Source organism: Chiloscyllium punctatum, chromosome 18 (genome assembly GCF_047496795.1).
Source record: "Chiloscyllium punctatum isolate Juve2018m chromosome 18, sChiPun1.3, whole genome shotgun sequence".
In the NCBI taxonomy this organism is placed as follows: Eukaryota; Metazoa; Chordata; class Chondrichthyes; order Orectolobiformes; family Hemiscylliidae; genus Chiloscyllium; species Chiloscyllium punctatum.
In genome coordinates this window covers 67,831,483-67,846,496 of record NC_092756.1, presented here as the reverse complement: position 1 = coordinate 67,846,496, position 15,014 = coordinate 67,831,483, and the positions used below count along the sequence as shown (strand labels likewise).

Below are 15,014 nucleotides of genomic sequence, written 5' to 3'. Positions count from 1 at the left end.
AATTCTAGCTAACACAAAGCTCTGTTCTGGAATATTTCAACAGGAGCACAGATCATGGCGGCAATCAGTCCACACTAAGACACTCTCCAATAACAATAATCACAGAAAAATCAGAAGTACAGCACATTCTGTACATATGCAAATCCATGGCAGGATTAGGGTCTGACAAAATGTAGCAATGTATCATCATGGATGCATGTTAGAAGCAATAGTCATTTTAGTTTTGAGGTACACAGGCACTTTTACCACTATTCTCTATATACAATTATTCACAAAAGCTCAATTTTCACATATTCATGTCGTGACTGAACCTACCTCTTTACTTCGTTCATCCAGAACCTCCACAAATTTTGCAGGAAACCAGCCTGTAGGAAGAAGTCAAACATCAATAGCAAGATGCAGCAAAACCTAATGTGGATCAAGATATTATAGCGTGTGGCGTGCATTTGGAATACTTATTCTCTGTATAAGAATTCCAATCTTTCAGTACAGAACATCAACTGTGCAGAGACCTGTGGCACTGTAAGTTGCAGCAAACACAGTATAATTAATATGACTTTCTGTAAGAGCGAATTTAAGGCAAACATAACAGTCCTCTCATTTCCATTGCAATCTGGAACAAGCATTATCTTTTAATTTCAATTATTTAAATTCACATCCTGTTCAATACAAAAGAGACTATTAAGACTAGTCAGGAGCAATTTGCGACCACTTTTGGTGACAAATCATTAACTGGAAATGTCAACTCTGTTGCTCTCTCTGCTGCCAGGCTTGCTCAATTTCTCCAGAAATGTTTCGTTCACATCAGCTTCAGTATTACAAATTTGAGGAATATTCAGGCACATGATAGAACATTAAGGTGCACAACTAATTTTAACTCAATCAAATATGCAAATCTTCCTTGGACATGTTGTAAACTCTCTTTACATTTGAGGCTTCAGTACTGCCCATTCACACGCAGAGAATGCACATGTCTGCAAAATTTTGGTTAGCTTTGCAATGCTGCAAATTGTTGAGAAGAAAAATGAGCAGTTTGCAATGATAGCAAATATGATTTACCTGCCAGTTAAGCAGGCATCAAATACACACACTGCAATCCTTCCCCGAGCATGGTCTCGATAAGTGGATATCAAGCTCAGCACTGAAGCAGGAAATTGGCTCTTTGCAGTCATGAGTGAGAATGAGAGAGAGAGAGGGAGAGGGGAAATGGAAGTGAGTGATGGGAGACAGACAGATAAGGCCTGGATTTTGTGGGGAGTGGATCTTGGGTGTGGTCTGCTTGTTCCCAGAGAAGGAAAGTCAGTCAGCAGCTGATGCGCCAGAAAGGAGCCTGCCTCGCAGTTGTAACTCTCTGCAAAGTGGCTAAACATTGTAAGAGTGGGGGTTCTAGCTGTCCCTCCATGGTAGCAAGTCTTGCTCTTGACAGCACCAAGCTCAATAGTGGGCACTGCTGGCATTGCAAGGAAAAGCTGGAAGAGAAGATGACTGACAGTGCCGGAGAAGCTGAGCACGCAGGGAGTAGGGAGGGTCATGGGGTATAGCATTTGGACAGCAGGCAGTAAGAAACTAAGTTGGGGTGACATCCTGCCTTTTTTTACAATATGGCCTTCAAAAGTGGATGAAGCCTACTGCTGTCTGCCTTTCCTCATTAACTGCATAATACCCAGAATGATTGAGTTGATTAAAAAAAACTCAATTGAACTTTCAGGCAGGAACAATTGAAGAGACAAAGTGATAGAGAGGGAGACAGAGACAGAGTCAGACAGACAGAGGGGAAGATGGACAGCAAGAGGAAGACAGAGAGTGGAGATTGAAAGACACAAGACATTGAGAGAAAAACAGCAAGCCAAAGAGACACAAAGAGAGTGTCAACAGAGAGAAAGTGAGTGGCAAAAAGATAGGGAGAGGCAGAGATTGGGAGAGAGATACAAAGAAACTGAAACAAAAGAGAGAATAGACAAACAGAAAAACCTGACAAACACAAAGACAGTGTGAAACACAGAGGGACTGAGTGAGTAAGAGAGCTAGGGAGTGAGAGTGTGACAGACAGAAAGTGAGAGAGAGGCAGAGAGAGCGAGACAGAGAGAAAGAAAGAGAGAGTGAGACACACACAGAGCAAGTATAAAACACAGAGGGAGAGACACAGTGAGAAAAAGAGTGAGAAGGAGACAGTGCAAGGGAGACAGAGATGAACAGTGCAAGGAAAAGAGAGAATGAGAGAAAGACTGAGTGTAACAAAATAGTGAGACAGAGAATAAGACTAACAGAAACAAAGAGAATGTGAAACAGAATTGAGAGACAGATCGGGAAAAATGGAGGTAGAGAGGGAAAGAGACAGAGAGAGAAAGAGAGAAAAATAGACAGGCAGGGAGCATAAAAGAGATAGAGGTAGGGAGTGAGACAGAGTGAATGTGAGAGAAATAGAGACAGAGTGAGAGAGGCAGAACCAAGAGAAATAGAGAAAGACAGCATGAAACAGAGACACTGATTTTTGGCTAGTAATAAGTCAGGTGTGTCAAAAGCAGCTCAAGACGGATGTAACGTTATTACTAATGGTGACGAAAGGAAAACTTGAAACAACCATTAGAAGCAGTCACTCCAAGATTCTACAACTAGCATTAAATCTAATATAACTTAAATTTGTTGAAGATGGCTCTCTTGGCTGGTTCATGAATTACCTTGGCACACAGAAAAATGAACTTTAATTGTGACTTTTTCTTAATGGATTGTGTCAGGAATGAGCAGTTATTGATGTTGACTTGGGAAAACTTGCTATGCAGTGCAAAATGCTGCACTCAGCTGATATTTAGCGAAAGCTTGTCCAACAGCAATTTGCTGACCTTAAGGAAGACGCGCAGTAGCAGCAAAATGTTATTTTAAAAATTGATATAAAAAAAACAAAAATCTAACTCTTAAAAATTAAAAGGGAAAAATATGCTAATGAGAAATAAAACCTTAAATAACATGAAATTGTTTTGAATTTTTATACATTGGCTTTACGATGCATACCTATATGCGCGTATACACAGTTGGAATATATTGTAGCATGGTTGGTGTTAGCAGAGTCTTTCATTTGGTGGTCCCTCTTGTACAGGTCCCTCTTGATTAGACTTAAGAATGATGTAATGTTACTCACCTCGCAGCCCATTCAGCTCACCAACCCAGCAATGCTCATCCTTCTGAGATATAATCTGAAAGAATCAAGTGGTGATCTCAGTCAGGCAGGAACACTTGAAATGCAACAATAAAAATATGACTGCAAATTTAAAACAGGAACTACTCAAGAGTAATAAAAAGATGGATTACTGGGAAGAGTAATAAAAAGATGGATTACTGGGCTAATGGTAGACTACTTGGTAGTGTGGAAGAGCAGAGGGATCTTGGTGTCCATGTACACAGATCTCTGAAAGTTGCCACCCAGGTAAATAGTGCAGTGAAGAAGGCATATGGCGTACTGGCTTTTATTGGTAGAGGAATTGAGTTCCGGAGTCCTGAGGTCATGCTGCAGTTGTATAAGACTCTGGTGCGGCCGCTTCTGGAATATTGTGTGCAGTTTTGGTCGCCATACTATAGGAAGGATGTGGAGGCACTGGAACGGGTGCAGAGGAGGTTTACCAGGATGTTGCCTGGTATGGTAGGAAGATCCTATGAGGAAAGGCTGAGGCACTTGGGGTTGTTTTCTTTGGAGAAAAGAAGGTTTAGGGGTGATTTGATAGAGGTGTACAAGATGATTAGGGGGTTAGATAGGGTTGACAGTGAGAACCTTTTTCCGCGTATGGAGTCAGCTATTACAAGGGGGCATAGCTTTAAATTAAGGGGGGGTAGATATAGGACTGATGTTAGGGGTAGGTTCTTCACTCAGCGAGTCGTAAGATCATGGAATGCCCTGCCAGTAGCAGTAGTGGACTCTCCCTCTTTATGGGTATTTAAGCGGGCATTGGATAGGTATATGGAGGATAGTGGGTTAGTGTAGGTTAGGTGGGCTTTGATCGGCGCAACATCGAGGGCCGAAGGGCCTGTACTGCGCTGTATTGTTCTATGTTCTATGTTCTATGTAAGAGGAAAAGATTGCATTTAAATAACATATTTCCACAAATTTCAGAAACAGAATATTTCTTATACAAGCTGATGTACACTCCAAGATTAAATGGTGGCAGTGTACTATAAGATCACACCTTTCTCTTTAAGCTGCCTTTAAGCAAATTAGCTGGTTCCACCCCTTTGACTTTCCTTTAAAATCCTCACTCTTACCTCTTATTGAAATTGCACCATGTTTTTTTATTAAGATATCTCCTTCTTCCGTCTCTACATTGAACAAGTTCCGAACCGTGGTAATTTTAAACTGTATCTCACCACATCATACTTTCCTATTTTGGCTTAACCTCTCTCTCTATTTCAATCACCTACCCATATTCACAGTCAATTGATTTTGTCATCTTAAATGACCTCACTGTTACCATGCTTGCTATGTACCCAAAGGTTATGGGCATTTTCCAGTGAGGTTCCACAGGGCTCAATACTGGATTTTCTGTTGTTCATTCAAGCACTTTGCAAGTTATACAAAAATTGGCTGTCAACACCAAAACTACAGCAGCTCATCACGGAGTGCAACAAGACAGAGTAAGACAGCTTGGGCATATGTTGAGTGAGGAAATTTGGTACAGCAAGGAAAGAAGTCCAGTTAAACACTGGGAAATTGAAAACTTAATGACTGTTAAGTAGCAACAGGAAATAACAAACAAACAGTCTGGAGAGCAGTTCTTTTCACGTTAAGTTTTCAGCTAAAGGTGAATTACCAAAGGTTAAGTAGGTTAAGTAGGATTTCAGTTTTATTAACATTTATTAATAGCAGTAGTTTAGTATATTGGTAACAGCAAGGACAACGATATGACAATTGTGAAGTCCTTGAGCAAATTGATATAAGTAGTGAGGCAGTATTTGAGGTTTTGACAGACTCTCAGGTCTAGTTGAATTGTATCTCAGGTTGCTGTAGGAGGCAACAGAGGAAATTACATGGGCCCTGACCCAAATGTTCAAATTCTCTCTGGTCATAGAGGAGGTACCAAAGGATTGGAGGACAATTAATATGGTTCAACGTTACAAAAGGGTGTTGTGCTAACAAGGAAACTACAGACCAGTGAGTTTAACATCAGTGAAAGGAAAACTATTGGAGAAAATTCGAAAGCAGACAATTCATCTCCACTTAGACAGGCAAGGATTGATCAAGGATCCTGACCTCGTTACAGCCTTGGTTCAAACATAGACAAAACAGATGAATTCCAGAAGTGGTGAGAGTGTCAACTCTTGACATCAAGGCTGCATTCAACCAAGTATGGCATCACAAAACCCGAGCAAAACTGGAATCAGTGGGGTACTGGGGACACACTCTCCAATGGTTGGAGTCATACCTTGAACATGTGGTTGTTGGAGGTCAGTCATCTTTAGCTCCAGGATACCTCTGCAGGAGTTACTCAAGGTAGTATACTAAGCTCAACCATCTTGAGCTGCTTCACCAATGAGGTGTTCTCTATCCCAAGGTCAGAATTGGGAATGTTTGTCGATGATTGCACAATGTTCAACATGATTCACAAATCCTCCAATACAGAAGCAGTCCATATTCAAATGCAACAAGATTGGGACAGTATCCAGGCTTGGGCCAACAAGTGGCAAGTAACATTTGCACCATTCAAATGTCTGGCAATGGCCATCACCAATAAGAGACAACCGAATCACTGTGCTTGACAGTCAATGGAGTTACCGTCACTGAATGCTCCACTATCAACATCCTGGAGCTACCAGTGACCACAAACTCAACTTGACTCAGTACATAAACACGTGTCAATAACATCTAATTGTAAACGCAGTGGCTACATACTGCGGCAAGTAACTCACCTCCTGACTCCCCAAAATACTTCCATCATCTATAAGATACAAGTCAGAAGAGTGATGGAATACTCCCTACTTGCCTGGACAGCTCCAACAACATTCAAGAAGCTTGACACCATCCAGCACAAAGTAGATAGGCAGGATGCTGGAAGAACACACCAAGCCAGGCAGCATCAGGAAATGAAGTTAACATTTCAGGTGTAACCCTTCTTTAGGACTGGGGGTGGGTGTAGGGGGAGCTGCAGATAAAGGGGATAGTGGGGGCAGGGTGGTGAAGTGGGGATAGGTGAAGACAGATAGAGGGTACAACCTGGTTGGTTAATGGGGGAAATGAATCTGATAGGTAGCTGGGATTGGTAGAAGGGAGGACTCAACCTCCATCTACAAGATGCAATGCAGAAATTCACCCCAGATCCTTACACAGAATCTTTCAGACCCACAACCACTTCCACCTAGAAGGACAAGGGCAGCAGATACATGCGAACACCACCACTTGGAAGATCCCACCCAAGCCACTCACCATCCTGACTTGGAAATACATTGTTTTTCCTTTACTGTCACTGGGTGAAAAACCAGGAATTCCTTCATAAGACAATTGGGTGAATCTACATCACACTGACTGCAGTGGTTCAAGAAGGCAGCTCACCACCACCTTCTCAAGAGCAGCTATGGACACATAATAAATGCCAGTGATGCCCACATCCCACAACTGAATATAAAAAAGTCAACATGACTTTGTCAGAGGAAGATCATGCCTAACAAGTTTCATGGACGTTTGAGAGACCAAGTGTGTAGATGAGGATAGGGCAGTTGACGTAGCCTATAGTTTTCAGCAAGGCCTTTGACAAGGTCCTATGTAGGAAACTGATAAAGAAGGTAAAAGCCCAGGGTATCAACAGGAATTTTGCAAATTGAATCCACAATGGCTTAGTGACAGGGGACAGAGGGTGGTGGTAAAGGGCAGTGATTAGAGTCACCTTTGCAGTTGAGTACCACAGGGATCGGTGCCAGGTCCTTTATTGTCTGTGATATTTATAAATGACATAGATTAGAATGTGAGGTGTATGATAAGTGAGTGAATTATCCTATTCAAATGCTCGGCCAACTCGGGGATCTGTGAATAATTACCTCAAGATTGGGTAGCTAAGAGGAACACAGCAGTGTCCTGCCTTCCATTAAATACTCTCTTATCTTGAATGTTAAGAGGGCAGCCACTTTACTAGAAGTGTATCATAGGCCCCTAAAGAGTCAGTGGTAAATACAGCAGCAAATATATAGACAGTTCAGAGGCTGACCCTTTTTTGAAGAGTTAATCAGGTAATTATATGAGGGGAGTTAGGATAGAATAGGATAGTTAAAGCAGCATATGGAGGTAACTTGCCTTCATCAGTTGTGGCATAGAGTATAAGCAAGAGTACTGTGTGCAGAGGTGATACAGAGAAGGTCCGCCAGGATCTGGGATGGAAAAACTGAGCTAGGAGGAGAGACTGGATAAGCTTGGATTGCTTTCTTTATAGCAGAGCAGGCAGAGGGCAGGATATGATTGAAGTGTTCAATGTTACAAGGGGTATGGACAGGACGAATAGAGAGCGTGGGTTGAGAGGCCAATCATAAGACAGCATTGTTTTAGGGTAAGGGGCAGGAGATTCAGAGGGGATTTCAGAAAAATATACTTTTTCACTCAGCAGGTGGTGTGAATTTGGAGTGGAGGCCTTTTAAAACAAAAAAATTCATTCAGCACTTGAAGTTAAGCCTTGGGGCGACTGTCTGTGTGGAGTTTGCACATTCTCCCCGTGTCTGCGTGGGTTTCCTCTGGGTGCTCCGGTTTCCTCCCACTGTCACAAAGATGTGCAGATCAGGGTGAATTGGCCATGCTAAATTGCCCATAGTGTTAGGTGCATTGGTCAGAGGGAAATGGGTCCGGGTGGGTTACTCTTCGGAGGGTCAGTGTGGACATATTGGGTCAAAGGGCCTGTTTCCGCACTGTAGGGAATTGAATCTAATCTAATCTAATATAAAAGCGCCAGGTTGGAGGACAGGTTATGTATGAATTTTCCATAATAATTCACCAACACACAGAAAGACCTAAGCTCCAGTACAGATGTGGGAGCTGGGCATCTTTAATTACTCTCACTTTACTTTCCAATGCTCGTAACCTGATCTTGTCGACTGATGTAGCTCAAGTAGGTCACTTGGGGTGCCTGGAACTCACATTTTACCCTTCGAAAGCATATACCTGTCTGGGAGAAATTTCTAAGGACCATGTCCAAGTTCGCTAAGTGCTCCTTGTTGGTCTTCCGTTATTAGCATGTCATCTAGATAAATGGCAACTTGGTGGGGATAGACATTATAAAATGGTCTCCATGCTCTGGTGAAAAATTGCACAGCCTGATAATACTCCAAACGACAGCCTCATATATTGGTACAAGGCTTTTTGGTATTAACTGTAGCATACCGCTGGGAATCCTCATCTAACCATAATTGCAAGGACACATGGTTCAAGTTCAGCTTTGTAAAGGACAGCCGCCCCCGCCCCCGCCCCCGCCCCCCCCCCCTCCCCCACCCCCACCCCACTGCTAGCATTGTGTATAAATTCTCCATGCAAAGGATTAGGTATTTATCCAGCTGCAAAAAGCAGTTTACCATTTGTTTAAAATCCCCAGAAAGGTAAACCAACTCATCAGGTTTCACAGCGGTATGACTGGTGCTGCACATTCTGCTTTTTATGATTCCTTCACTTTTCAGCCTTCTAATTTCTGCCCAAAAGGCAAATGACACTGGGCGGGCTTTGTAAAATTGTGGACTTGCTTCCTGGTCAACATGCAAGGAGGCCTTGGCTCTTTTGATAGTCCCTAGACCTTCTAGAAAAACTTCTGGGTATTTAATTAGGACTTCACTCAATTAGCCATTTTCTAATCAAAAAATGTTGAGCCAATCTAGGTGAATCTTTCTCAACCAACTTTTCCCCATCAAGTTTGGGCCCAAACCTATTGATACAATCAGTAGTAAATGAACCAGCTGTTTCTCATAAGAGACTAGAACCAAAGTTGGCCCCTTAATCTGTAAAAGTTCCCTGGTTCTCAGTTAAGATGAGGTCTTGTACAAACTTAAGGTTTGGAGTCCAGAGCGAATTTTGTTAAAGTCTGGTTCTGCAATCACAAACTGCTGTGCTGGTATCGACCTCCATTACAACCAGGTGAACATTGAACCAGACATTTATTTTGATTGGTTCTGATTTGGATATTGCTAAGCAATTTAGCTGTTCCATATCAGATGTAAATGGACTTACCAGGGTGTGCACTCTTCTGGATATGGCCTGTGAGTTCTCTTATTCCATTTAGGTCTAGTGGGACTCTTTTGCTGTGTTGAGTCCACATACTGGCAGCACAATGGCTTGCTGGCCCAGATCCTGAAGAAAATTTTAATTGTTTGGCTGAGGCTTGGCTTCATTTTGGGATTTTACTGTGGGCTGACCTACTATCCCCTCATTCAAGTGGTGATCCCCAACTCGGTCAGACTGGTGAGGGTATTCACTTCCCATTGGAATACACGGCAACTCAAATGCTCCACTTGCTGCATCTTCCACTGAAAAAACCTGTTGTAGTACCCTGTTTGAAGTCCAGCTGGACTTTAGCTCGCTTTTGCATAGTTACATTATTAATCCCACAGCCTTAATGATCTCAGCATCTCATTAAGGGTCAAACCAAAGACATATGCCTCCGCCAGTCATCTTAACCTAGTCAAAAATCCCAACACGGGTTCTCTGATTGCCGAGTAAAACTGATAGCATCTCAGAATTAGGAGACGGCTTGGGTCGTATTATTCCTTAACTAAATCTGTCAACTTATGAAAGGTTTGAGTGTCTGGTGCCTCATAACCGAAAAAGCTGCCGGTCTACAAACTGTCAGAATTACTCATTGCTTTTCTTCTGACCCAATGGTATTTGCCTGGAAAACCTAACGCCATCGTGTTATTATAGGATAGTATAGATGGGCCGGTCAGATGAGATTTTTTTTTATTCATTCACAGGACGTGGGCATCACTGGGTTAAAAAAAAAGCACTTCCTCAGATCTTCTCTAAACCATTTACTCTTCACCTTAAACTTGTGCCTTGTGGTCTTAGACACATCTGCCATGGGGGAAAAGATTCTCCTGATCTACCTTGTCTATGCCTCTCAATGTTGCATGCTTCAATCAGAACCCCCTTCAGCCTCTCTGCTCCAAAGGAAACAAATCCAGCCTATCCAGTCTCTCCTCATAATAGAGGCTTTTCAACCCAGGCAACATTTTTGTGAATCTCCTCCTCCGCACTCACATCACTCCGAAAGTGTGACAACCAGTATTTCATCTGTGGCCTAACCTATGTTCTATAAAGTTGGATTTATGACAAGACTACCTGTCTAGCCCCTGGCTAATGAAGGCCAGCATTATCCATTCTCCCTGCTGTCTACCTGTGCTGACACCATCAGGGATCAATGGGCTTGTACACCAGGATCCTGTTGTTCCTCAATACTCCTTAAGGATCTACCATTCATTGTATATATCCTTTCCTTATTAGATCTCCCAAAATGCATCACCTCAAACAAATCAGGAATAAATTCCATCTGCCATTACCCTGCCCAATTTACCAGCTAATCAACATTAAACTGTAGTTTGAGACCATCCTCCTCACCATCAACAATACCACAAATTTTCATGTCATCCACAAACTTACTAACTGTACTTTCTACATTTACATCCAGGACATTAACATACAAAAAAGGCAGCAAGGATACTAGCCCTGATCCCTGTGGTATACCCTGGTCACAAGCTTCCAACCGGAAAAACAACCCTCCACCATCACCTTCAGCCAATTTTGCCACCTTGTCCTAGATCCCAGGGGCTCTTTCCTTTTTTCTAGCTTTCCATGTGGAACCTTGTCAAAGGCCTTACTGAAGTCTATGCAAACCAAATCAACTACACCACCCTCATCAATATATTTTGTTATATTTCGAAAAAAACGCAAGTAAATTAGTCAGACAGGATTTCCCTCTAACAAATCTATGATTACCCTGCTCAATCTCTGCCTGTACAGGATTGATTAATTCTGTTCCTCAGAGTTTGTTTTGAATGATTTCCCTACGACTGATGTCATACTAACTGGTGTGGAATTACTGAGCCTATCCCTGCTGCCCATCTTGAACAAAGGAACCACAATCTCTACCCTCCAGTCACCTTGGCACTCAACTTGTGGCCAACAAAACATTAAATATCTTTGCTAGGGCCCTGGCAGCCTCCTTCCTTGCCTCCTAGATCAGCCTGGGATACAACTCATCAGGGCCTGGAGACTTGTGCACAATGATGTCCACTAAAACATCTAATTCCTTCTCCTTATTCATCTTAACATGCTTTAGGTTGTCACCATCCCAACTAAAATCCCTGGCTACATGTTTTTCTCCTTTGTGAATCCAAATGAGAAATATTCATTAAAGACCTCACCCATGTCCTCATGCACAGATTGTCCCCTTGGTATCTAATAGGCCCCACTCTTTCCTTGGTAATCCTCTTACTCTTAATATACTTACAATTGAGTTTTCCTCAATTCTATTTGCCAAAGATAGTTCTAAGCCCCTTTGCCCTCCTAATTTTTTTTTAACGTATCCCCTTATCCTTTCTATACTTTTGAAGTGCCTCCCCTGTTTTTAATGATCTTTACCTAAAATTTGCTTCCTTTCTATTCTTTATCAAACTTTCAATATGCCTTCCCTTCGCTCTTAGAGAAAAACACTGGCCCTGAAATCTCACTATACTATTTTTAAAAGATCCCTACTTTCCAAGTACCTGCAAGTAGCGGTTCCCAGTCTATTATTGCTCATCCTGTCTCATAATATTAAGATTGGCCTTCCCCAATATATAAACTTAATTTCTGCACTATCCTTCTTCCTTTTGATAATGACTTTGGAAATTAGAACTACGGTCACTATCCCCTAAATACTCAACCATTAAAACTGCAACCACTTGACAAAAGTGTCAAATTTTGTTCAATTGCTCTCACGTCTCAGGCATTCTGATGAATTTCTTCACTAAAGGCTTTATATTATTCAAGATGTTGATGTCTCTGTACAGCCCACTGGGAGGGATTCAGTGCCCTGTAATTTCTCAGAGTACAACATATACTATAAGTGGCATTATCGCAGGTAAGCTCAGCCCAACAGGCCTTTGATAAATTCATCTCCACGCATGCTCCACAAAAGCCCCAACTTATCTTCTTCATGCCATCCTAGCCATATAGGAAAAACATATGATCCACAAGATTAGTGCTCAGGCTTTATGGCAAGCTCCACTCAAGTGTGTGGTTTGTGCATACATCCCCTAAGGAAGGGTGCTGTCTTGTCCGAAAGTGCATTGCTTGTCAGACCTGCAGTAACTCACACCTACCGTGATGATGTCGTTTTTTCGGAACCCCAGTTCATCATCGTCGTGACGTTCAAAATCTAACAGTGCCTTGGCTCGACGTCTTCGGTTCCGGGACACAGCAACATAATTTTCATGGTCTTTCTGGTGGCTCTCCATGGAGTAGTCTGGGGTCAGCTCCTATTAAGGGAGACATTTCAGTTGTTACGTCTCAAACACTATAGTCAGGCAAGGTGACAAAAGAGTCTCATCACAGGAAGTATTTAGGACATGACCTAAACCTGCTACAGCTCAAGATGAAGGTTTCTTTCATCTGGAGCTTTGTAATAAGCACACCATCATAGAGACCTACAGCATGGCAAAAGGCCTTCTGGTCCATCGCATCCACACCCGTCAAAAACAATCACCTAACTATTCTAATCCCATTTTCCAGCATTTGGCTCATAGCTTATAGGCAGATAAAGTTGTAAAGGTGGCATAGAAATGCTCTCCTTCAATGTCACAAGTATAAAACACAAAAGTAAGGATATGAAAATTAAACTGCAGAAGACAACTATATTGCTTGCTGTTCTGGTCACCATATTACAGGAAAGATGCAGGCTGAGGCGTGACATAATTGAGGTATATAAAGTCGTGAGGGATAGTGATAGAGTAGATAGGAGGAATCTTTTTCCCTTGGCAAGGAGTTCAAAAACCAGGGATCATAGCTTCAAGCTACTTGGCAGAAGGATTAGAGAGAACGTGAGGAAAAAGGTTTTTATGCAGAAGATGGTGGGAGTCTGGAATGAGTTGTCTGAGTTGGTGGTGGAGGCAGAGACCCTAAACTCTTTCAAAAAGTACCTGCATCTGCGCTTTAAGTGCCATAAGCTGCAGGGCTATGAGCGATATGCAGGAAGCTGGGATTAGCAAGGGTATCTGGGTGTCTTTGGGTCAGCATGGATGAGATGGGCCAAACGGCCCCCTTCTCTCATGTATCATTTTTTATTGTCCTAGACTTTGATGGTGAAACATCACATGTGGGCGGCACGGTGGCACAGTGGTTAGCACTGCTGCCTCACAGCGCCGGAGACCCGGGTTCAATTCCCGCCTCAGGCGACTGACTGTGTGGAGTTTGCACGTTCTCCCCGTGTCTGCGTGGGTTTCCTCCGGGTGCTCCGGTTTCCTCCCACAGTCCAAAGATGTGCAGGTCAGGTGAATTGGCCATGCTAAATTGCCCGTAGTGTTAGGTAAGGGGTAGATGTAGGGTATGGGTGGGTACGCTTCGGCGGGGCGGTGTGGACTTGTTGGGCCGAAGGGCTTGTTTCCACACTGTAAGTAATCTAATCTAATCTAAAAAAAAATGTGCACATCCAAAAACTACTTAGTTGTTATAGGATTTCTGCCTCTACCATCCTCACAAGCAGTATAGAAGTAACTTGCAAGTATTTCCCAACCTAAAGAATATTAAACAAAACAAACTCTTGGAGGAGAGCGTCATTGGCAGAAACAAATTCTCCTTTGTAGAACTGAATGATTCCCCTTCCACTTTACCTCATTGCTTTGCTCCAACTGCCCAATACATTGATAATTCTTCTGACAGTTTCCCTCAATTCCAGTCCACTTACCCTCAACTACTTCACCATCAACACTCCACTTCAGACTTGCTATTGACCATCCTGTCAATATACCCCCTTCACCCTCCCCCTCAATACACTCCACTTCATTGGTACCACATTCACAAACATTTAGTCGGTCAACAGCAATGTGTACAATCTACAAAAATGCAGTGTTCTTATTTGTCAAAGATTCGTCGACAGCACCTTCCAAACCCATGACCATTCAATCTAGAACAACAAGGGTAGCAGATACACGGAAACACTACCACCTGCAAGTTCCCCTCCAAGCCACTCACCATCCTTACTTGGATGGCAGCCATAATGTGGAGGTGTCAGTGTTGGATTGGGGTGGACAAAGTTAAAAATCACACAACACCAGGTTATAGTCCAACAGGTTTATTTGGAATTTCAAGCTTTTGGAGCACTGCTCCTTTTTCAGGTAGCTAGTGGGGCAGGATCATAGGACACAGAATTTATATTTAAGAGATCAAAGTACCCATACAACTGATGTGATGTATTGAACAAACCTAGATTGCTAGGAGAAAGTGAGGACTGCAGATGCTGGAGACCAGAGTTGAAAAGTGTGGTGCTAGAAAGGCGCAGCAGGCCAGGTAGCATCCAAGGAGAAGGAGAATCGACGTTTCGGGCATAAGCCTGAAGAAGCACCACACTTTTCAAACCTGGATTGCTGTTAAGCCTTTAATCACTTACAACAGGGTTGCAGATTTTGATTCATTAACATGTAAATCTCAGAAATTCTTTCAAGTAACATTCTTGAGATAACTTAAGGTTTTATATATAAAAAAAGTGACATCTCAGCTCAGACAATGCATTAAAGGTGTGAGGTTAGAATCTGTCTGTATCCCAGTCTTGAGTCAGACTGTGATTTCCACAGTAACAAAAATGAGTTGGAGAAGTGCAGTGAGGTTATCTGTGGGTTTGTGGTAGAGTGAGGTACTGAGGTGCCCATCCTTGATGGAGATGTGTCTGTCCAAGAATGAGTCTGATTGTAAAGTGTGGTCCATGGTAAGTCTGATGGCGGGGATGACATACACATGCACACAAACATAAAAGTCTTTGAGGTGAACTTGTCTTTGCAAATACATTCTATTTGTTTAAAAAGCACACAATCTGTAAGCA

At 42.5% G+C, this 15,014-nt stretch overlaps 1 protein-coding gene across 1 annotated transcript in view; it reads right to left on the bottom strand.

Annotated features, from left to right (window-relative positions):
- sgsm3 (small G protein signaling modulator 3) overlaps positions 1–15,014 on the bottom strand; it is a 195,117-nt gene that overhangs the window by 56,963 nt on the left and 123,140 nt on the right. Inside the window, exons 14-16 of the mRNA XM_072588388.1 lie at positions 12,304–12,459; positions 3,137–3,191; positions 316–365 (exon numbers count right to left, since the gene is read on the bottom strand). Of these exons, the coding sequence (XP_072444489.1) occupies positions 316–365; positions 3,137–3,191; positions 12,304–12,459 (261 nt within the window). The remainder of the gene's footprint in view (positions 1–315; positions 366–3,136; positions 3,192–12,303; positions 12,460–15,014) is intronic.